Below are 22,883 nucleotides of genomic sequence, written 5' to 3' on the forward strand. Positions count from 1 at the left end.
CAGCCAGGATATTTCTTCCTCCCAGCTTTCATGCTGTCTGCTTGACACTGGATTCTTATGAATGCAGCTTCAACTGGGGCTGCTTCTGAGTTTCAGACTGAGCCTAGATGCTTGTACTTTTGTGCTTACCCTTACTGCTTTGTACTTTTCACTCATCAGATTTCTTTGCTATGTTCATGCAGTGAGATCTGCTTTGTTCACATAATCCAGACATTTTCAAACTCATTTACGAACCACGGCTTGTGGTATCTCTACCCTACAAAGAATCACAAAGTAGAATCTGGCTCATACTTGATATAATTCTACTTCCTCTAGTGAGATCCTTCTAGTTCTCATGCCTGCTCCCTTGTAGCCTGCCAGTAGAGAGACTAGGACAGGCTTACAAGACAAGAGGAAATGTTTTAAACTAAAAGAGGGGAGGTTTAGATTACATCTTAGGAGGAAATTATTTACTCAGAGAGTGGTGAGGCCCTGGCAGAACTTCCCAAAGAGGCTGTGGGTGTCCTATCTATGGCAGTGTTCAAAGTCGAGTTGGATGGGGCCCTGGGCAGCCTGAGCTGATGAGTCTCAGCCCTGCCCATGGCAGCTGCAACTGCCTGGGCCTTAAGGTCCCTTCCACACCAGACCATTCTTTGATTTTGTCGTTCTATGAAGCAACTATTTTTCCTGTGTTGCATTTTCCTCTCCTACCCTCCTATCATAGTGAAGCACAGAGCAGAGCATCTGTTGGTCTTTCTGCAGCAGTTCTCTGTGTTTGGTGCTCCACTGACAGACAGGAGTGAGCCCATGGTCTTTTCCTGCACAAGGAAATCTTTTTATCCACGAAACTCTTGACAAAAGTAGTGAACTGAACTTATTGATTCAAAGTGGCACACCTGCATTGAGGGCAACAACGAATCCAGTAGCAGTCATCTACCTGTGAAATTAGTTTATCAGCTTTTGTATTTTATTGTTTGAAGTTAACTCTTAAAGAATCCTTAGCTAAAACTTTACGGTGTTGCTTTCAACGTTACACATCTTCCCACTCCAGAACTTGGAGCAATGATACCATTCAGAAAAAAAAACCTAATAATAATCCAGTGCATCAATAAAATTAACACTATTTGATTAATGTATTTTATTACCTCCCCAAAATTCAGGAATTTACTTCTTGTTACTCAAAATGCAAATTCTGTTTTTCATTCCCATTTATGACAAGGCTAAACATGTCCAAAATTTCTTGCAGAATATCCTTCTTTAAAATGCTAGTTTTAGATATTTTTGTAAACTCTAGAGATGTAGAATTATTTTCAGAATGTTGAAGGAGCAGTGTGACTTTTTAATTGAAATATCCCATCGTCTACATCAAGAACTCAGCTACTTTTTATAAATCACAGCGACTTGAGTTTGTTGCAATGAAAATGAACAGTTTCAGCAGATGCAGAGTAACAGCTGTTCTCAGCAACATAAAATTAGGAAATTACTAGCATAAATTATAAAAACAGGTTCAATGTTAGCTGACATCATATTAAATACTGTAATATGCAATTGAAAAATAAATATTTTTTCCAAACTTGTGGATATTCTAGAGTACAAAGAAATCCCTTTTTATTTTGCATGACTGTGAAATCTTCTAGTAATGAAACCTGTGGGTGAAAGCCACATTCCTTTTTGCACAAAAAGAAAAACATTACTTCTGACACAACAAGACTTTTTGTTATGAAGTATCTGGCTTGGCTGGAATATACCGCCCTTGAGAAGATCATCCTGAATAAGAGATGTCACATTCTACACACTGCAGCAATCCTTCCTCTGCACTCAGATAAAATTAGCATGTCATCTTGTGAATGGGCATAATGCCAGCAACAAGGGAATGGGCATAAGTGTTCTCGTCAGTAAAGTCTGTGTGTTAGGCAGTCAGACTTTTCTCATAGAAAGCTGCAGTGTTTCAGCCTTGGCTAAGGTGTATTTCATCATTATCGCTGAAGGGTGGATTAACTCTGGAAGATTCAGAAATATTTTCTACTAAAATGACTTTGAGTTTCTGGTAAATGAGATTTGAAAGTCTGACATAAGGAAAGGGAAAAAAAACCAAAACTCACACAGCTGTGTCCTTCAGAAATGCATTACAGAAAGGAATTATGCACTTTGCAATGTTTTTGTGGCCCTGGAGTGTTTCCTGCTAAATAACTCATTCCTTTGTGGAAAATGCATTTGTGACCTTTTGTGGCTTTCCCTCTGTAGAACCTTGTACATATTTTCTGCTGAACAGGGCAGAAAACGAGCTCCATTTGGAGTGCAGCTAACCATCTGAATAAATCATGCTTCAAGTACATGACCCCATTTCTTCTCAGCGGAATATCATACTCTGCTAATGGAACTGTTCTGGTTTCAATATAGCTATCTTTTTCCTGGCAGTGAAAGGAAAGCCTTGAATGTGGGTGTATCTAGCAATAAATATAGAGTCTTGAATACAAACAAATGACCCATGGTAAGATACTAGGTATACAGTGATTGCACAGCTGAGCCAATCCCTTGCTGATAGGAGACAGACTAGGTTACCCCAGCTTCACATTCTGTGTTTTCTTTTGAAGAAATTTAAAAAAGAAAGAAAGAAAGAGTAAAAGAGAGAAAGAGAGAAAGAGAGAAAAAGAAGAAAAAGGAAAAATGGGACCAAACTGAGATACTGAAGGGGAACTTAATTCAAAGATTTACATTCTCCAGCTTTTGGAGAAATCTAGATTTGAAGATGTCATGGTTGGATACTATTCCTTTGGTGACTAAATAAAATTTTTCTCATTGCAAAATCTGTACCTTTATTTTCTTTTTAAAAATAATCTGATTTGTCTCATTTCTGCAGACTTTCTTTCCATGATTCCTCAGAATATTTTAGACTATTTTTTTAATCTTCCACTTGAAATGTTCTAAGTTTAAAGATAATAATATTTTATTGCCTTCACTGGAATAATTTGAAGACTGGAAAAAGTAGCACATGACTAAATATTCTTTAAAACTACAAATATGGTTCTTTTATCTTGTGGGAAGACCAAAAAAGACCTGCATGTCTCAGGACAGAAATAGAGTTTTTCCTGCAATCATGTTTCTCATTGTTCTCCCAGTATATTTTCCCTATGAAGATAAAAGTAAAGCTGTCAGCAGTTGCTTAAACAATACCAAATGGTTTTGCATTAGAGAAAATGAGAAATTATCACACAGTCTTTTCTCCTGGCTTATAAAATGTGACAGTTTAAAATCTATTCCTTAAGTGAGGTTGGCAATGAGCACCTGAGGGTAAAAATAGCTAAGCTGCCACTGTTTTTTTTTTTTTTTTTTTCCCCAGCTTTCACTGCAACTGGAAGCAGGATGCTTCATTAGTAAGTTGAAGTAGCAAATTGAAATAGTAAATTATGACACTCTGATGCAATATCTGTGAAGGTACTTATTTGGACACATTTTTTTAATAGCAAGATAAACAGCGATTCTTAATCATAGAATCAGAGACTGGCTTGCATCTGAAAGGACCTTAAAGATCATTTGGTTCCAACCCTCTGCCATGGGCAGGCTTGCTACCCACCAGATCTGGATGCCCCGGGCTCCCCACCTTGAGTGCCTCCAGTGATGGGGCACCCACAGCTTCCCTGGTGAACTTACTGAAGGTTGCCTCCTTATGGGGTCACTTGTTCAGGTCTGTTTGGATGGCGTCCCTTCCTTCTTTTTTATCAGCTGCACCACTCTGCATGGTGTCATCAGCAAAGTTGCTGAGGGTGCATTTGATGCCGCTGTCTGTGTCACTGATAAAGATGTTAAGCAGCACTGAGCTCCTGAGGATCACAACTAGTCAGTCACAAGCCTCTGGCTGGACACAGAGCTGTCAACTGCAACACTCTGCCCAGATTTATTCATAGGAAAAATTACTTTAATGTTAGAGAATAATGTAGAACATTACATATGACCAGCTGCAAAGACCACAGAAGTCTGATTCTGTTACATTTGTTGAAGACCTATATTGCTGTTTTTTTTACTAATTTTGGAGGAAATAATGTCTTTGAATATTGGTGTATCTCAGTAAACATGTTGTATTGTAATGGCAGATGGTCAAAATAAGACTACTTTTAGACTATAATTTATGTTGACAAGGAATGTACAAGAAACAAAGGTATTAATCTATATCATTAAAAATTATTCCATTCCTCCAGGCATACTCTGATAGTATGTATTTGTTAGTGTCTCAGTTTACACTGAACCTCGCAGTACCTTGAAACTTAGAGGCAAATCCATATAAGAAGCTGTGGGATGCAGGAGTATTTGCAAAGGGTGCTCTTTCAAACGAAATGTGATGCAAATATAAGATATCAGGTACTACCAAATAATTGAAATTTGGTGTTCTCCCTTTTGGTAGCATAAGTTAAATATCGGTTCACTACTTCATTGCCAAAGTAACTTCACACATGGCCTATGGGCCCTGAAATTGAGTAGAAACATAAAATAAAGGTAGCCACAAAGAAGTCAATATTGCTTTAATTTTATTTGCTAATGAATGAATAGTATCACTAAAATTTACCAACTGCTAGAACATCTTTCTAGATGAACCAAAAGACGCAGCATGAAAAAAAAAATCTTTCTTCTTACATCCTTGTCTCCTCCAGTGGCCTGTTCATGAAATCTTGAATTGCCTGGTGTAGGGGTAACCATTTATTAATTGAAGCCTTCAGAGCTGTAATCCATCTAAAAGAAAGACCAACAATTGCATATACTTGGGTGTTATGAACGCATTTCAATACCTTCTGCAACGTTCTATGAATGGTGTTTGTACAAATGTGTTACTGCTTAGAGAAGGGTAGAACACAAAGGAGTTGACTGTAACAGCTACATATCTTAAATCCAGCTCCCATCATACCCAATAGCTTTGTCCTCTGTTCATTAAATTAGAATCCAAATCCTGCAATTTGAAGGTTTACACAACCAGAACTCCACTGACAGCCATGGAATTTGACTGAATTGATATTACAGGATTCACCTTTGGAACATGACTTTATGGACTAATTTTCATTTTTACTACTAATGATCACTGTTGGAAGTAAATCCTCCTTGGGAATGTTGGGAATAAGGAGGATATATATTCTACTAGTTCGGGCTCCTCTAATGAGAAAGCACTGTAGGTTTTCTGTTCAGTGTAATAACCCCTATGCCCTTGCAAAAGGCACTGTATTCAGATTCACTTCTGAAACTCTGCAATCCAGAATTCCATGCAGTTCCATCACTGACATTAACAAACTGATGACTCACATGATCCAACATGTTGTGCTGCAGTGTGACTAAAGCTAGAACTGAAAGGAAGTCTAGTGAAACAAGTGAAAACAGAAAGAAAAGCTGTCACCAGATCTTCCCCAAGCTCCAGTGTTCCCAGTTTTCTTAAGTCTGGCACATAAAATAGAAACAAGAATCTTGGCTTACCGTTTGTTTTCATTTACATTTTCAGCACATAAGTAGAAAGTTTTAAATTCTTCAGATGGAGGCTTGAGTTCGATTACTGATCTCTTGGACCCCAGAGACTGTTCACTCACAATATATCCCTGGAGGTAGAGGCCACCTCGATGGAAAAAAATTAGTATGCATCAGGTATATTGCAGCTACTATTTAGGTAATGACTGCTTGCTAGCTGCACAGTCAAAATTTTTGCAAAAGAAGATTTCCAGATGACTTGTGTTGGGCTTTTCCACAGTTATGCAGAATTTGCATAAAGAACACGAAAATTACAAAATATCAGCTTTCTTCTGAAAATTGATATGAAAGGAGCTCCATACTTGCTCTTTCTGCAAGATTTCAGATTTCTTTTTCCTTTTCCAGTTGCTTGGTAAAGAACTCAGCAGGAGTTCTGCCTGGTCAGCTTTCATTGCAGCCCCTTCACTGCATCAGGAAAGAGCTACACTTCATTGGATGAAAAGCAGTGTACAGGAGGTAAATGATTTTACTGTTAAAGATTGAATCGTCTCTCAGCTAATGCTTATGCTCCCAGATGTTTTGGCATAAGTATGCCTGTCCAGTTACCAGAACCTAACATTATGAAAGCTCACTCTGACTTGACAGATAAAGGGAATACAAAAACATAATAAGCATGAATATGATTACACAAAATGTGAGATTAGCTCACTGATAAAGTAACCTAACATGATGTATAGACATCAAATACTATACTAAAATTAAACTGTATTAAAAGTTAGAGCTGAAAAGAAGTTTGGATTTGAAATTTATCTGTGCTATGTTCAGTTTCCTGTATGCCATACTCTTGTATTGAAAACTCTATGAACACCCAAGATTCAGGCATTTGCTTTCAGTCAGTTAATCCAAGAGGCTGCTTGAGGTTAAACTTGCAATTTTTGTTTTATCTGTCTGGTGTGGGGTGTTGTGTTTTTGCTTTTTTTTTTTTTTTTTTTCCCTTAAAAAAGCAATGGGATATAAACTAATAAAATAAAATAATAAAAAAATCCTGGAATCAGCATTTGTCCTCCTTATTTGACATGCTGCCATCAGTAATTGGAACTCCACTGCAGGCCACACCAGTAGCTCTAAGGAAAGGAATTACACAGCATTTGTTCTTCATAATATTTTTGTTTTATCTGCTCTTTTGTTTTTAAAGGAATGTCACTATAATTTCAGAAATACAAAACACTGCTTTTTTCCCCCCCTTTCTGCTAATTCATTGCTTTACTCTGGGCAAGTCTTAGCTTCAGTTTACTGTGGAACTCACTGGCCATTTCACACATACACGTGGCCTCTTGCAGGCGAACAAAAAAGGTTTTCTCTTTCAATTTGAAAGCTGGATAGTAAGAAAAGTACAGCATTTCCTTTCTGATTCTTCTGGCTGCCAATTTCCCTAGGATAAGAAATCAATACCCTCCTTCCTTGAGCCTTTTTTAAAATAACCTTTTTTAAAAATTTGTTATTATTATTATTTTTTTTTAAATACAAAGTTTGAGGAAGTTGTCCTGAGTGCCTAAAATTCAGCTCCTCTACCTCAAAGTCATTTGCGATGGATGCCTGGTAATGTCTCCTTTCTGCTTTCATGAAGTGGCCAGACCTGTTCCTATTCTGTTACAAGGAGAACCACTACACAACATCGTGGATTATTCAGCCTAGATGGAAGAACTTGGCCAGACCCTGAAAGACCCACCTATGCTGCAGGAAGGGAGTTCTTCCTGTTGCTGTTCTGCCTTTGCCAAGGCTGTATGAAAGCCTGGTAATGGTGAAGAAACCAGCCAGAGTTATAATGTCCCTCCCTCCAAGGCTATTTATCACAGAGTAGTCAGAGAGCTTTCAACAGACTTTCAGCCACCAATGGTAAGGAATCCAGCCTCTAGGCAGTGCTTTTGGAGGGTGAAGTTTCTGCACACCTTTGTCTTATCAGCTCTGTTCCAGAAGCAAAAATTAAGACCACTGGACATTAAAAAAAAAAACCACAAAACAAACAAACAAAAAGAATGCGGAGTATGCTTTATGAAAAGAAAACTGAGCTTATTCTTCCTATGGTTACCTTCACAGAATACTGAGAATTTGCTGATAAGAAACTTTTATTAGTGGTCCAACTTCTATTTTGGAAACTGCAATAAATTTATCATTATCGTTATTTTTAATAAATATCTGCAATCCCTCAGCCAGCCCTACCTTGGGCAGGTGTGGAGCGGAGGGTGGCATAGAAGTACAAGCAGCCATCCTTCAGAATGCAGTAGTGCTGAATCCAGGCATCTTTACTTCTGTCCAGCTCGTGTAGGAGCCCCAGGCACTCTGGGTTTTTGATGGCTAAGGGTGGCAATGTGGTGTTATGCAGTGTGACATCTACCCACACATGGTTCTGTAAGGTAAGCATGAAATGAACAGTTATGTTAAGAAATTAAAGATGGCCTGCCAGTATGAAATGCCACTGTCTCTAGTCACATGTAGGCTTTAGATGTGAAAATAGCTTGTGAGGTCAGCTCTGGAAATGCAATTGAAAGAACTGGATTTGATGTCAAATAATGACCATCCCTCCCTCTCCTTCTCTCTTTCCTGCTTGACAAGACAACGAAGAAATAAAGACCTAACAAAACAAAGATAACTGTGTTTTGTTATGAGCAGGGAATTTGCTGGGACTTATTGCTGTACAGTGTAGATTATGGCTTCAGAAATACTAAGTGTATTCATAAAATAGTTACATTTGTAGATTCATTAAGAGGACTTTATATCATTGGTTCTATGATTCTTATTATAACACAGTAGATGTTCTAAAAAGTAACAAATAATATAGCAAAAAACCAAACAAACACAAACAAAGAAACAAACAAAACTTACAAAACTTCTATTCAACTGAATGGAAAGTCCATTTTGAGAGAAGGAACTAGCTGGACATACAGAATTCACTGAAGTAGAAATTAGGCAATGAAAGCAACATAGTAAATCAAGCTTTTATTTCAGAAAGGGATATTGTTTCCTCAAGACACAGTAGCACAGAAAGGAGCCAAATGATTGTGTTATTAGAGGGTGAATGCATGAAATAATATCTAGTTATATCAAGTCTGATCTCTTGACAAATTATTTTTACAGGTTATCCTAAAGAATGACTTTGCATTTTCTTTAGTATATATGTACCCTTCTCCTCAGCCTTGGGTGAAGCTAAGTATTGTTTCTGTTGGGTGGAGTGCATTGTGTTGTGAACATTTTAATGGCATGATTGGAGACTTTATTTCATTTGCGAAAGAAGTAGGCTTTGGTAATTATCCTGCATTTCAGCCTCACTTTCTTTTTGCTAAAAATCCAAACTGGTTCAGTAGCTACACCCCTTTAAAAATGATTTTACAGATCAACAGCATATTTTTATAAAAGTGGTTTGTCTATAGGAGGAAAAAAATAAGAAAGGGGAAGCTTTAACTCCTATGCTTCTAACCCCAGAATTAACAGAACTATCTTTGCAGCACCTAGTCTGGAACCAGTCAAGGATTGTTTAAACTATCTTGGATAGCACAAGGTCTCCCTTTTGCAGCTCAACATTACTTATAGCCACAGAGGAGAACTCCCAGCAATGAGCAGAACTGTATAAAGAGATGGAGAGATAAATTCAAATCCATCAGCTGCCTCATCTCTCTTTATCTCTTAAAATACAGAAATGTCAAAAATACCCCAACCACACTCTTTCTAATCTGTCTGAAGGGACAGTATATAGCCTCCAAAAAAACCTAAACACCTAGCAATCAAGGCGGGTTTACAGGGAATATCTAAGACGATAAAGCCCTTCTCTCCTTTTATTCTAAATAGTATTACATTGTGCAGCACATGACATAGTAAGAGTCTTCTGAACTGTGCTCATTCTCCTTTCTACCTTTCCACTAGTCTCATTTTAGGTTGTATTTCTGTATGAGCTAAAAGCTGCTGATATCTGGAGAGGGAACATTTTGATTCATACCACCATATGGCAGCAAAACATATTTGCTGAAACAAAATAATGTGTGTATATGACTTTCAGATTGGAGCTGATTCACAACTCAGCTGCCTCGAACAAATGTTTGCAGCTTCCATGTTGTTATCTGCACTGGGCCATGCACAAAAATATCTATGGTCTCTCAGTTTTCTGCACAATATACTATACCATGCTTCTCACATAAATAAAGCATTACCTGATGGACAGGATGCACTGCTTTCTCCATAGCCTCCAGCCACCTATAAAATAACCAGTAATGAGAATAGCTCAGTTTAGTATAGCTGAATAAGTGTGTAACACCACCTCTTTTGATTCTTGCTGATGTAGATAACTTTCAAAGGGATGTGCAATTTTCAGGACGCGTTCAGGACTTCGGTATAGAAAGCCAGTGGATTAAATCTAAATAAATACTTATAACTTGCAGGAAGGTAAGTTTCAGCTTGCCGTATAACACTGAAATAAATTAGAGCAATACTGATGATAGGAGGGAGCTGAAGATTTTGTACATAATTCACTGTGTTAGGCTAAACAATCGTTCTTCTGTCATTATAATGTAGATAATGAACTTGTAGAAAATGTAAATCATCCTGAAACTGGAGATTACCAAATAAAGCAAGAAGTTTGTTGGCAATGTTATTCTGTTTGTACCATGGATGATACAAAATAGAAAGTGAAAAATACTGCAATATGACAACAGTGGGTATCTAGAATACTAAGATTCTATAAATACATGTGTGGAGAAGTTGACCTTAGAAAATACCATCCTATTTCATAGCTTTAGATTTCAAATAATTCACAATAAAACTAAAGGCGAAAAAAGATTGAATTTCACTGCATTTTCAAACTAAGGCCTAAGAGTCATCAATTTTTAGTCTTTTGAGTGATTTTGTAGCATTTGGGAAATGTAAGAATAATTTCGGAGTCTAACTATGAGAAAAGCCCAAACTCATTACCTCTTTTATCATCCAACATGTTTTCATGGCATATTTAATATTTAAAATGAAAACATAATGATGTGTCTGAATGATGGAAAGGGAAATTGAAGATGGGTTGTATTTATGACTGGCACTGTCCTTGCTGGGTAGAGGAGAGATCACTGGTGAGAAATGAACAAGTAAGTTTACATCCATAGGAAGATTAAAGTTTCCATTTGCTATGGTGGAGAAGGTATGAGAATATGTGCAACTTTTTTTTCTTTTTTTTTTTTTTTTTTCCCCAGAGATAACTCAACTCATGGGAATTCAGAGAAATTTTGAGGAGAACATGAATATTACAATCTTTTTGAAAAAAAAACTACCTTCTCATCCAAATAACAAAAAGGTAAATTCTGAAAAGCATTCTTGAAAATTCTACAAATACGAACCAGAAGAACACAAACGTCAGTCTTGCCATATCTTTCTTTTTTTCCTGTCGATCAAGGAAAGTCTTGTAAACATTCTCCAAAAACCCAGTTGTCCTCTCTCAAAATCAGGATAACAAAGCTGACTCTGGAAAATGAAAATTCGCTCACCTCTTCATTTCTTGGTTAGAAGTAGCACAGAAGTAGAAAATCCTGTTTCCACTTTGAGGTATGCACTTAAAAACAAAGGGTTTACCCAGACTCGTGTCAACACCAATTTCTGCTCCTTCCAACTTTGTTACTTCCAAAGGTCTGCACTTCCCTTCATCCTGTAATTAAAGAGAAGAAAAATCTGTGCCAGAGTTCAAAGCTGAGATAGAATCAACTCAAGGAACATTCAAAGGTGTAGAAGATTGTGACAGGCTTTTATGCCCTTCTAATTATCCTAATCACCATTTACTTTAATGATCAGTAGCATCTGAAAATACAGAACAGTCACAAAAGTCAAACTAGTCACCTTGTAATCTTGCTTCCATTTATTTAATTATTTATTTACACTTTATCAGTTGTCACATGTGTGTGCAGAAACCTTACTAGCTGTAAATGTTCCAACTTTTGAGGGTGGGTTTTTCGAATCTACTGAACAATTTAGCAACATCATAGAGTCATCACAGAATCCCATCGGTTGGAAGTGACCTCACAGATCATCAGGCTCCAATCACTCTGCCACAGGCAGCATTGACAGCCTCTAGGTCAACTATTAGATCATATTGATCAAGGCCTCGTTCAAGCTGGCCTTAAACACCTCAAAGGACAGGGCAACAACAACCTCTCTCGGCAATCTGTTTCAGCACCTCACCACTCTCTCAGTAAAAAACTTTCCCCTGACATTCAATATAAATCTCCCTTCCTTTAGTTTAAGACCATTCCCCCTTGTACTATCACTATCTACTTGCGTAAAAAGTTGATTTCCATCATGTTAACAAACTCCCTTTAGAAACTGGAAAATACAATCATGTCTCCCCACAGTCTTCTCTTTTCCTGGCTGACCAAGCCCGGTTCATTCAGCCTGTCTTCACAGGAGAGGTTCCAGTCCTTGGACCACCTTCATGGCTCTCCTCCGGACCCTCTCCAAACACTCCACCTCTTTCCTATGCTGGGAGCCTGATGCTTGGATGCACTATGCCAGATACAGCCATAGGGCCTTGCAAGGGAAGAACAGAGGGCACAATCAATCGCCTCTCTCACCCTGCTGGCTACCCCTGAGGATACCTGGTCTGGGCTATTGGTAAACTTGGAAAACATGAGGCTATTCACAAAGCAGTACTGCTTGCAGTCTGGGTTTATGCTGAAAACCTTGCTTCTGTATACAGACAGAGGGAACAAAGGCTTATGTCCAGAAGATGGTTTCTGTATTTTAAAAGTATGGGTTTAAGTTCCTTTGTAACTGCCCTAAATATAGAAACATAGAATCATAGAATCACAAAGGTTGATCACTCCAGGAATCCAAGAATCACTCCAAGATCACCCAGTCCAATTGTCCACCTATCACCATTATTTCCCACCAATACATATCCTTCAGCACAACGTCTAAATGTTTCTTGATCACCTCCAGGGACAGTGACTCCAACATCTCCCTGAGCAGCCAGTTCCAGCACCTGACCTGTGTCCAAGAGAAGAATTATTTCCTAACATCAAACCTGAATCTCCCCTGTCGCAACCTGAGGCCATCCCCTCTAGTCCTATTAATAGACACATGGGAGAAGAGGATGACCCTCACATCAATACAACCTCCCATAAGTTAGTGGTAGAGGTATAATATCTCCCCTGAGCCTCCTCTTCTCCAGACTGAACAAACCCATCTCCTTCAGCTGCTCCTCATAAGGCCTGTGCTGCAGACCCTTCTCCAGCTTAATTGCCCTTCTCTGGACATGCTCCAGGTCCTCAATCTCTTTCTTGTAGTAAGGGGCGCAAAACTGAACACAGTACTTCAAGTGCAGCCTCACCAGAGCTGAATACTTTGGGATGGTCGCTTCCCTGCTCCTGGTGGCAACACTGTTTCCAAAACAACCTAGGATGCCACTGGCCTTCTTGACACCTGGGCACACTGCTGGCTCAGGTTCAGCTGAGCATCAATGAACACATCCAGGTCCATTTCCTCTACACAGTCTTCCAGCCACTCTGCCTCAAGCCTACAGTGCTGCCTGGGGCTGTTGTGGGCAACATACAGGACTGAGCACTTGGTCTTGCTGAACATCACCCCACTGGCCTCAGCCTATCAATCCAGCCTATCCAGATTGCTCTGAAGGGACTTCCTACTCACGCTTTCTCCATCTTGGTGTCTGCAAACTCACTGAGGGTGCATTCAATGTCCTTATCCATGTGATCAATAAAGGTATTGAACAGGATAGGCCCCAGTCCCAGCTGCTGGGGAAAACACCATTCATGACCAGTTGTCAGCTGGGTTTTACCTCATCTACCACTACACTCTGGACCTAGCCATCTGACCAGTTCTTTACCCAGCAGAGGGTGTATCTGTCCAAGCCAGGGCTGCCAGCTTCTCCAGGAAACTGTTGGACACACTGTCCAAAGCTTTGCTGAAGTCTAGGCAGACTACATCAACAGCCTTATTCTCATCCACCAGCTGGGTTACTTGATCATAGAAGAAGATCAGTCTAGTCAAGCATTTACTGCCTTTCATGAGCACACGCTAGCTGGGCCTGATCCCCTGGTTGCCATGCGCATGCCATGTGATCTCCTTCATAATGATCTACTCCACAACCTTACCTGGCACCGAAGTAATTTTTTTATCAGTACATTCATGACCATTCATAACCATTTCAGACAACTTTTTTCACTGGAAAGCTTTTCGAAATATTTTGTAAAGTAATGTTGTGGATTGATTTAGAGCTCTTTGAGACAGAAGAGTATTGCTAGTGTCTTTCTTTGTAGTTAGTTACAAGATGCCATTTAGCTTCTTAATATGTGGGTAGGTGAAACAGTTTATTCTCCCACTTTCCCACCACAACTTCCATCAAGTATGTCATAAGTCAAGGCAGATGTGCACACATTTGGACAGTGAATTCTGACTGATTTAAACAAGCCTGATTGCTTTCAATAGCTATCACTATTGCTCTTACAGTCACATTTAGTGACTATTTAGCATTGGGACCTATGAAGACAAGTAGTGCTCTTTCCAGAATACATGTATGGATTCTTGACCTTTGCAAATCAATTTGGAAATAAACTTTCCATAGGAGCTGAATTACAAATGCACCATGTAATCTTTTATATTATCTTCAGAATAAACATACATATCTATCCACAAAAAACAAACAAAAAAACCAAAACAAAACAAAAAAAAAACCAAAAAAAACAACTAAACAAAAAACAAACCAAATAAAAAACCAAAAAACACAAAACCCACAAAACCACAAACCATCCACTTATTTAGATTTTTACATGCTTATTTGTATTTTCACTAGTACGTGAAATTATTAATTAGTTCTTAAAACATTCTGTAGGAACAAAATAACCCCTAGTACTGAAAAACAGTGCAAATAAACATTCATGGATGTATTTCCTAGTTTCTTCTGTTTTCTTCCTTTTTATCTTTTCTAAAATGCAAAGCTAAATACAACAGATGAAGACAATCCAGAAAGTCATCAGTGCTGCGTGACCTACTTTGCTTATAATATCTTTAGACACAAGCCCACGCTGCAAAGATAGCATAAGCAGAATGCATATTCTGATTCCAAATCTTACTTCTAGTGCAGAGAATAACCCCTGCTAGGGCAATGAAGCATTGCCTATCAGTACCATATACATCTTTTCTTTGCTGCTGACTGTCCTAACCTGTGGCCAGAAGGCAAAGGTCACTGCAGATGCAGAAAAGGCAATGTGACTGCTCTAATTACACATCCTTATAAACTACTTTTCTAAATACTTTCTATTCTGTCTAGAATGAATGCAACTAGATCTCTGTCATATCAAGAATGGTTCATACCCACTACTTTCCAAATTAACAGATCTGGGAAAAGAAGGAACTGAAGCACTCATTGCAAAGTGAACAAAATGTTCTTCATTGACTGAAAGGCAAACTTACACCCCTAATCCTGGAATGCTGGATTTCTTGTCACTAATGTGTCTTTCATAATAAATACGTTGTGAGCATTCCTATGGCAACACTCCTGTTGTTACAAAAAGTACCAAAGTTATACAGCTGAAAAAACATCATAAAAGTTATTTAGTATTACTGTGACTGTAGGGTAACCCACTGATGATACTGCCTCTTGAGAACTTAATTTAAGTACAGTATTTATTTAAGCTTTCTGAGTTGATGGTATGTGCTGTAAAGATTTGGAATGAACTAGTTCAAATTTTAGCTACTACAGCACGCTTCTACACTTAAGAAAACAGATTTTTTTGTTCTCTCAAGGTTGCTACGAGCATAGATACTTGGCAGTTCACAAGATCTAATATGGATGGAGTCCTTTGAGTAGAGGGCAGAAAGCATATGCTAAGTTGATAAATACTAGTCTAATAGTAACAGAAACACCTGAAGTAACTCTTCCCTTGCAGCTAGTATTTCTTTAAGTGGTCTGACTTTTAGGGGATTTTTTTCCTGAAGGAAAAGAAAATAATGATATACAAGAGGCTAAACTACAGGAGACATAATATGAAAGCAGACATCTCCTTACTTTAATGAGTGAAAAAGTCATAAAGGTAGGGTACGTAGATTGAGGTGTGTGGGAGGGTGGTCACAGATTTAGTGTAAATACTTCCAGAAAATAAATGACATTCATAACATTTGCCAGATAATTCACTGCAATTGATGAATTTTGTTTGAGCAGAGTCATATTTACTATTCCAGTTAAGCTGCTTTGTCTAATAGAAAGGGAAAACTGAAAAGATACATGAAGATTTCATGCTATTTACAGTGAAATAAATAAAAATCAACAGGAATAACTATGAAAAGAGATTAAAATTAAGCTTCATGCTACTGCAAGTAGTAGGAAAATGGAATGGAAATAATTGTACCAAAAACAAGAACAAGTCATAGAAAAATAATAAAAGAAATTTAAAGTTAAATGCTGTCAGAAAGCAGAAATGGAAGATTAGCCCAGGAGTTTGGCAGTGGAATGTGTAAGGCAGTCACCCTCAGCTCACTGGTTCAAACTGGTGATCTGATGATCTGAGAAATAATGATCTGAGAAATTTTACTGTCTGGACATCTTTTCCTGACTTGCAAGATGTCTTTTTGCATGCACCCTACTTTTCTTAAAGATGACATATCTGAAATGAGACAGAAAAATGACTCGTTCTCCTTTTGCTTCCTATTTCCCATTTTCACAACTTTCTCCATCAAAGCTGATGTGGTTACAACCCTCCCTGGCACTCAGGCTCACAGCCTGAGGTGACCATCTGTTATTTTCTGGTTTTCTCTGCCCAGCCTCTTCCTTACTCACAATGTTGCTTACTTAGTTCTGTCTCTAAAATCTTGACCTCCCAATCTCTTTTTTCTAATCAATACTCCTTAAGGTAGGCTTATTTTTCCAGATATTTGTTTACTGATAGAGTCTGTCTGCATTTCTTCTTTGAGCTCTGCACATGGGATAAACTAAAGTAGAGGAACAGGCTTGCATATATTAGGGAACAGAGATCTCTGGACTCCAGATCTGCTTGTATGACTTTTTTTTTTCTTAAATAGAGCTAAATTATTTTGTTTTTAATTTTTTTTTGCTTTAAACCCTTCATGTCCACATTAGAGAGAGTAGCAGCATATTGAGGAGCAAGACAATAGAGGAAAAATATGCAAATATTCCTCTGATTTGAAGGACTTAATTATTGTACACCTAACTACACTGACTGTCAGACGGCAGTCAATGTGGTGGTCTTGTTATGTGATTAATCTTCAAATTTCTTTTGCTGAGGCCAAATCTTTTACTCCAATTCATTGCACAATAGATAATTAAAGAGTTTTCAAGACCAAGACATAGGAAGAACATAGGAAGACTGGATTATACTTTTGAATATGGTTTTTATGGTTGGACTAGATGATCTTCTAGGTCTTTTCCAAGCTTGATAATTCTGTGATTCTGTGATTCTGTAATATTTTGAATCAAGTCAAATAATATATCTGATAGGACTGTTTGTCTGAGTACAGTGTGCAATCTATCGGTAGTGCAAAATTAACGTATACATCATATCAGCCAGAAGTATTTAAAATTTATCAATAGAAAGAATACTTCGGAAGTAGTGGAAATGTTGGAGTCAGCATCTAAATTGAAAAATACACCCTGGAGCCATTGGAGTCATGGAAATCGTTGAGAAGAAATCAGTTTGTATAGCAGCTCTAAATAACGTGGCAGCTCCCAGACTGTGATGATAAAGCTCCAAGCAAAACTAAAGAACAAACAGAAGTGGTATCTTTATGAGCAATGGCTCAGGTCTAAATCTATTTATAGCTAAGCCTTTTATATAAAGTGCTTAGGCTTAGCGATGAGCCTGTAGAGCAGAACAAAGGACTGAATGTTTATCATAGATTGAAATGCTGTGAAGGGTCCACACATGGCAGGCATGGATTTCTTTCTTGCTATAATAATCAGACCCTGTACCTACCACAGAAAGAAAGATAATTTAAAAGCATCTTTTCTTCTTTCTTTTCTATTCTTCTGAGGAAAGCAGAATAGAGCACCCACAAGAAACCAGCAGCATGTACTGTAGAGACTGTGTTTTGTTTTTGTTTGCAAGTACACTTTCTTTATAATGACCCTAGTCTGAGATACAGAAACACAATTGTAGAAAGAAAAGGGAACATTTAAGTCTGCATTTAAATTTTATCTCTGTGTCTAGGGAGGGCTTTCACTTGTTCTTTAAGGCATGGGTCCAAAGTGATGTGTTTTTATGTGAATTAAGGCAAAACAGAGGACTGGAATCCAGTTGATTAAATGTGTTGTGTAAAAGTTGAATGTTTTTTAGAAACAAAAAGGAATAGCAAACTGTAGTATACCTTCCAGGTGTTCTGAATAAGAAAGAGGGTGAGAAGAGAACAATTTACAGACCCAAACATATCCCAGTGGAGACAACTATTGAGCACAATTTCTTTTGCAGGGGCTCCACTAATTAAAGACTACTCAATGAGGAAAGCATTCTTCCAGTGAAAAAAAGTGAAGGTTAGGGATCTTTTGAGTGCAAACAGCCCTGTATAATTATCTGAGCAATATTTAATTGCCACTGTGCTGTCTGTGCTAAATTGTGATAAACAGAGGAGGCTAAGTTCTGCTGAGCTATTGAAATGGACTGTTTGCCTAATGGAAAAAGGATTGCAGCCTTCTAGTAGATGATACGTAGTTGTTTATTAAGCTGGGATTTATTATCATTATTATTATAATTTAGGGCATTGTAAGAAATGTTATGGAATCTTCATTCCCACCATCCTTTCCTTAACTTTTGTTTAGTTACAGTATGATGGAGAGCTTCCTAGTGGCATTAAACTGTTAAGACTCAGAAATGCAAATTAATGTTCTTTTTTAAACTGACAGGCATTATTAGATATTATCACCATGAAGTCCAAAAGATAAGTATATCCTTCCACTTCACTGCTTTCACTGTGATCAAGGAGAGTCCTTCTCACTGATTATGTGTTCTTACAACAGTGTGTATTGTATTTTTCTTGCAGAAAGTATAAACATGATGAACTGTAATGAAGGCCATTAGTCTGAGGGTTGAACTACAATTAAAGATGAATTTCCACCTTTTTTTTCTTTGCTCGCAGTTCAGTTTGTTGTTACATCTGAAGCTCTAAAACAAGCACTATCTTACTGTCAGGACAGCAATTTTCAGCTTAACTACTTTCAGCTTAACTTCTCCTACTCGTTCTTATCATATTTCTTCTTTTTACTTCCCTAGTTCATTCAAAATGCTGGCAGCAAAATTATTGTCTCTAGATATTTGTTTTTAATTACTTTTGTTTCATATTATTCTTAGCAGAGAGTGAAATAGAACAACTGACAAATGTAACATAAGTACCCAATAGACAGCTGGTATGACTGGAACATATTAGTGCTGGATTTCTAGAAAATATCATGTCTACAAGGAAGATACTTTAAAACCATATTCTCCTGTTTGGAACCAGTCACCTTTGTAGCTTTTCTTAGACCACAACCTCAGTAACATTTTATTCATATTTTCCTTTTCAGGTATTAACCTGGTCCTCCATCTCACTCTCCTGTTTCCCAGGGTTGATGTATGGCAAAGGGAGAGGAAATATTTCCATGACGTAGAAAGTCATAAAGCAGAGAGGAGATAGGACACTGTTACAAACACAATCTTTTGCTGATTTTTCTAATTTTGTCAACTCTTTTTTTTTTTTTCTTTCCCCTTTTTAAATCTACAGTGAAACTTTTTTTTTTAATTTTTTTTTAAAAAATTATTATTTTTTATTTCTACCTGGAAATAAAAATGATGAGGAAATACAGCTCTTTGTGTTTGTTGGTATGAACTAAAACAGAAGATGAAACAACCTGCCCCTTCTCAATAATGTAGAAGCATATACGAATACATACTTCAGGCATAAATGAAAAGACTGGTTCTCTTCTTACATAAGTGTGAATCAGGCATGATCTTCTTGGTATCCCTGGAATTACATCAGTGTAAGCTGTTATTCTTGTCATCAGCATGAAGCCCTAGTTATACCTCAAAACAGAGGAGCCTGGTTAGCTTTCTTTATACTGATCTACATATTATACTGAAATACTATTGCCTCTCTGGATTATTCTTGTCCTCAATGCAATATTTTAAAGAACACTGTATATCCACTTAGTAGAAACATTTGTGAGGTAAGGCCTAGAACATATTGTTTCTAATATAATTGTATTATATTACATAAATGTGTTACACTAAGAACATTATTTGTAATTTTCTTAGAAAAGACGTGGGATGAACAGCATCTGTACATGTTGTTCTTCTTATGTCCAGACAGAAAGAACACCAAAAGAAAAGAAAAATGCTAAGGAACCCATTTGAGCTTCCTTAGCTCATTTGGACACTGAACCTCTCAATAGCAAAAAAAAAAAAAAAAAGCATTTTTACATAAGCATCTTTCTTTCTCTTTTACTAAAGGCCTCTTTGGATTCTTTTGTGAGGAAAGAAAGTTCTCATGCTTTCAGGAGCTTATTTCAGTGCATTCTGTGGCATCTGGAGAGAGAGTGAGAGCAGCTGGCTAAAATAATAACATGAAAGAATTCTAAAGGTGTTTGAATAGCACTAGTCTTTCATAATGCAAGAATAAACATGGTAATTACTATGATATATAATGTGGTACTTTAAATTTATTTATCCTTTTTAAGCAAAAAGCTTTTTAGAGTGCAGTCATTAAAAAGCCCACTATCAAAACATAACATTGGGATTACTTAGCTACTTTTTCAGTGATATTTTTTTGAAAATTCAAGACAAGGACAGCTGTGTTAAAAAAAAATTGGAAGAAGAAGAAAAATAAGTAGGCTTAGAATGAAAAATGTTAGTTGAAAGAAATAAAATGAAAATGTAATTAAATACAAATGAATCTAAGATTATGAAGTACTTTCTAATCCATAATCCAATTTATATTATGTTCACTGTCTTCAGAAGTAATTAATTGATTGAGAAGTAGAGAATATTTAAAATGAATAACTAGGTATTTTTACATGTTGGGAATCTGAGGAAAGAACTGGCTAGAATAAAATAAATGCTTTTCCACAAACAAGTGTTTCTAAATGTTTGTATCTTTTTCAGTGTACAGTTTTCTTTTGTTGGTTAGTTTGAGACCAGAATAGTTAATGCTGAAATAACAATGACTGAAAGCCGGACTGTTGCTGTAGCACAGAGAGGATGTGCAGCACAATCTTGGTTAGATAGCTACTACTTATATGACAGAATATGCAGAAGAAAAGCCTACCAGATTCTGTGCTGAAAATGTCAAGTGGATAAAGAACTACAGAATAGAAACCTCTTTCTGTAATTTTTAATTACTTTTCACTGACTTTTATCCACAGAAGCAACTGGTTTTGATCAAGAAGCTTAAATATCTGAAAGCCTGTATAATTTCAGTTTGGATAGGAAGCTGCATGGTGTCATGTGAATTCTTTCCTTCAACATAGTGGTAATGCCCATGAAAATCTATGCTTAGAATCACTAAGAGAACAGAATGCATTAAGGGAAAGATGGGGGTGAGCAGAAATCCTGAATAAGAGAACGATTTTTCTTGTAAAGTCTTCAGAGCACATGCCTTGGGAAGCACTGCATCAGCATCTTTCAGGCAAAAAATAATTTTGTGCCAAGGTTTTTACTACGAGGGAAAATATTTCCAGTTAGAATTTTACAGGGTTGGCTCTGCTATGCATGTAAAAGGGACCAAACAGACTCATATATACATAGATGCATAAGCAGTAAATTGAAATACACAGGTGGCTCAGAGACGGCTGATGTAGGAGAAAAAAAGTAAGGTAAAGGTAGAGTTATGATCAGGATTGAAGAATGTTGTACAATCTTCCCCACAATTATCTATTTTTTGAAGTACCCTAAAATTGTCTTAGTGTCTAGAATATATCCATGTTTATTGCAGATATGCACTGATATGTATATACATGCACGCCTGTATGTCTACACCCTTCATACAACGAAATTGCAAAGAGGCTCTGTGGTCACACAGAAGATCTCCAAACCATTTTCATGGCAAGGACTTTGTGCCTTGCCGAGGCTCTCATATGTTTTTCGGTTAAGAGTGGACATTTCAGTACAGTGCATATGTCAGTGCATTTTACAGATCTTTTCAAGTTGTGCGTTGGAGACAATTGTGTTTCTACCTGTTTCTAATCAGGAGATGTCCTTAGATTTTACTAGGCGATCTGCTGAATGTTACCTGGGCTTCATCTAGTAATAAATTACTTACTAGGGTAGATTTTCTCAGCTTCACCAACTTTTCTCAAAACTAATTTAGAATTAAATCCCAAGTAATATAATAATCTTGAATCATTTTTACAAGCCCTAAAGGGCCTTAACACATAAAGTCCTAAGTAAAACATTGGCTTTGAAACCAACTCATTTAGTTGTATCGATGGAACTTTCTCGACGTGTAACTTCATCACAGGGCAGCATGACGGAACAGATTAGGAACTGTACCTACACGTGGGCCTGCTTAACCCCTCAAGTATACACTGCCGAGCAGCACCTGTGTGCGATCCGAGCCCCCCACCTGCTGGACGCCGGCTGCAAGCGATGGCTGCGGCCCTGGAGCTGTCCAGCCGCTGCTTGAAAGCCTGGTGAAGCCCCTAGTGGCAAACAATCCTAAGGCAAACAGCTTCGTGTTTTGTTGCTTTGTTTTATTTTGTTCAGTTTTCTTTTGATTATTTCTAGTGCTTTCTTTTCTTTTCTTTTCTTTTCTTTTCTTTTCTTTTCTTTTCTTTTCTTTTCTTTTCTTTTCTTTTCTTTTCTTTTCTTTTCTTTTCTTTTCTTTTCTTTTCTTTTCTTTTCTTTTCTTTTCTTTTCTTTTCTTTTTTTCTTTTTTTCTTTTCTTTTTTCTTTTCTTTTTTCTTTTCTTTTTTCTTCCCTTCCCTTCCCTTCCCTTCCCTTCCCTTCCCTTCCCTTCCCTTCCCTTCCCTTCCCTTCCCTTCCCTTCCCTTCCCTTCCCTTCCCTTCCCTTCCCTTCCCTTCCCTTCCCTTCCCTTCCCTTCCCTTCCCTTCCCTTCCCTTCCCTTCCCTTCCCTTCCCTTCCCTTCCCTTCCCTTTCCTTTTTCCTTTTTCCTTTTTCCTTTTTTCTTTCCCCTTTTCTTTCCCCTTTTCTTTCCCCCTTCTTCTCCTCTCCTCTCCTCTCCTCTCCTCTCCTCTCCTCTCCTCTCCTCTCCTCTCCTCTCCTCTCCTCTCCTCTCCTCTCCTCTCCTCTCCTCTCCTCTCCTCTCCTCTCCTCTCCTCTCCTCTCCTCTCCTCTCCTCTCCTCTCCTCTCCTCTCCTCTCCTCTCCTCTCCTCTCCTCTCCTCTCCTCTCCTCTCCCCATCTTCTTTTTCCCCCACCAATGAAAGACTATGTAGAAAGTTCAAGTGTTTGTAGATGACATTTTGGAATGTGATTTTGGGAATCAAG

The 22,883-nt window shown here is 37.7% G+C and overlaps 1 protein-coding gene across 1 annotated transcript in view; it reads right to left on the reverse strand.

Moving 5' to 3' along the window:
- Positions 1 to 4,481: 4,481 nt before the first annotated feature.
- The window catches only part of LOC146753823 (uncharacterized), a 35,874-nt gene continuing 17,472 nt past the window's right edge, over positions 4,482 to 22,883 (reverse strand). The window contains exons 8-12 of the mRNA XM_085529516.1: positions 10,938 to 11,095; positions 9,624 to 9,666; positions 7,642 to 7,828; positions 5,434 to 5,569; positions 4,482 to 4,704 (exon numbers count right to left, since the gene is read on the reverse strand). Coding sequence (XP_085385642.1) covers positions 4,605 to 4,704; positions 5,434 to 5,569; positions 7,642 to 7,828; positions 9,624 to 9,666; positions 10,938 to 11,095 — 624 coding nt within the window. The 3' untranslated portion in view covers positions 4,482 to 4,604. The remainder of the gene's footprint in view (positions 4,705 to 5,433; positions 5,570 to 7,641; positions 7,829 to 9,623; positions 9,667 to 10,937; positions 11,096 to 22,883) is intronic.

This window comes from Coturnix japonica, chromosome Z (genome assembly GCF_054131305.1).
Source record: "Coturnix japonica strain WE chromosome Z, WE-NBRP24, whole genome shotgun sequence".
Taxonomy (NCBI): Eukaryota; Metazoa; Chordata; class Aves; order Galliformes; family Phasianidae; genus Coturnix; species Coturnix japonica.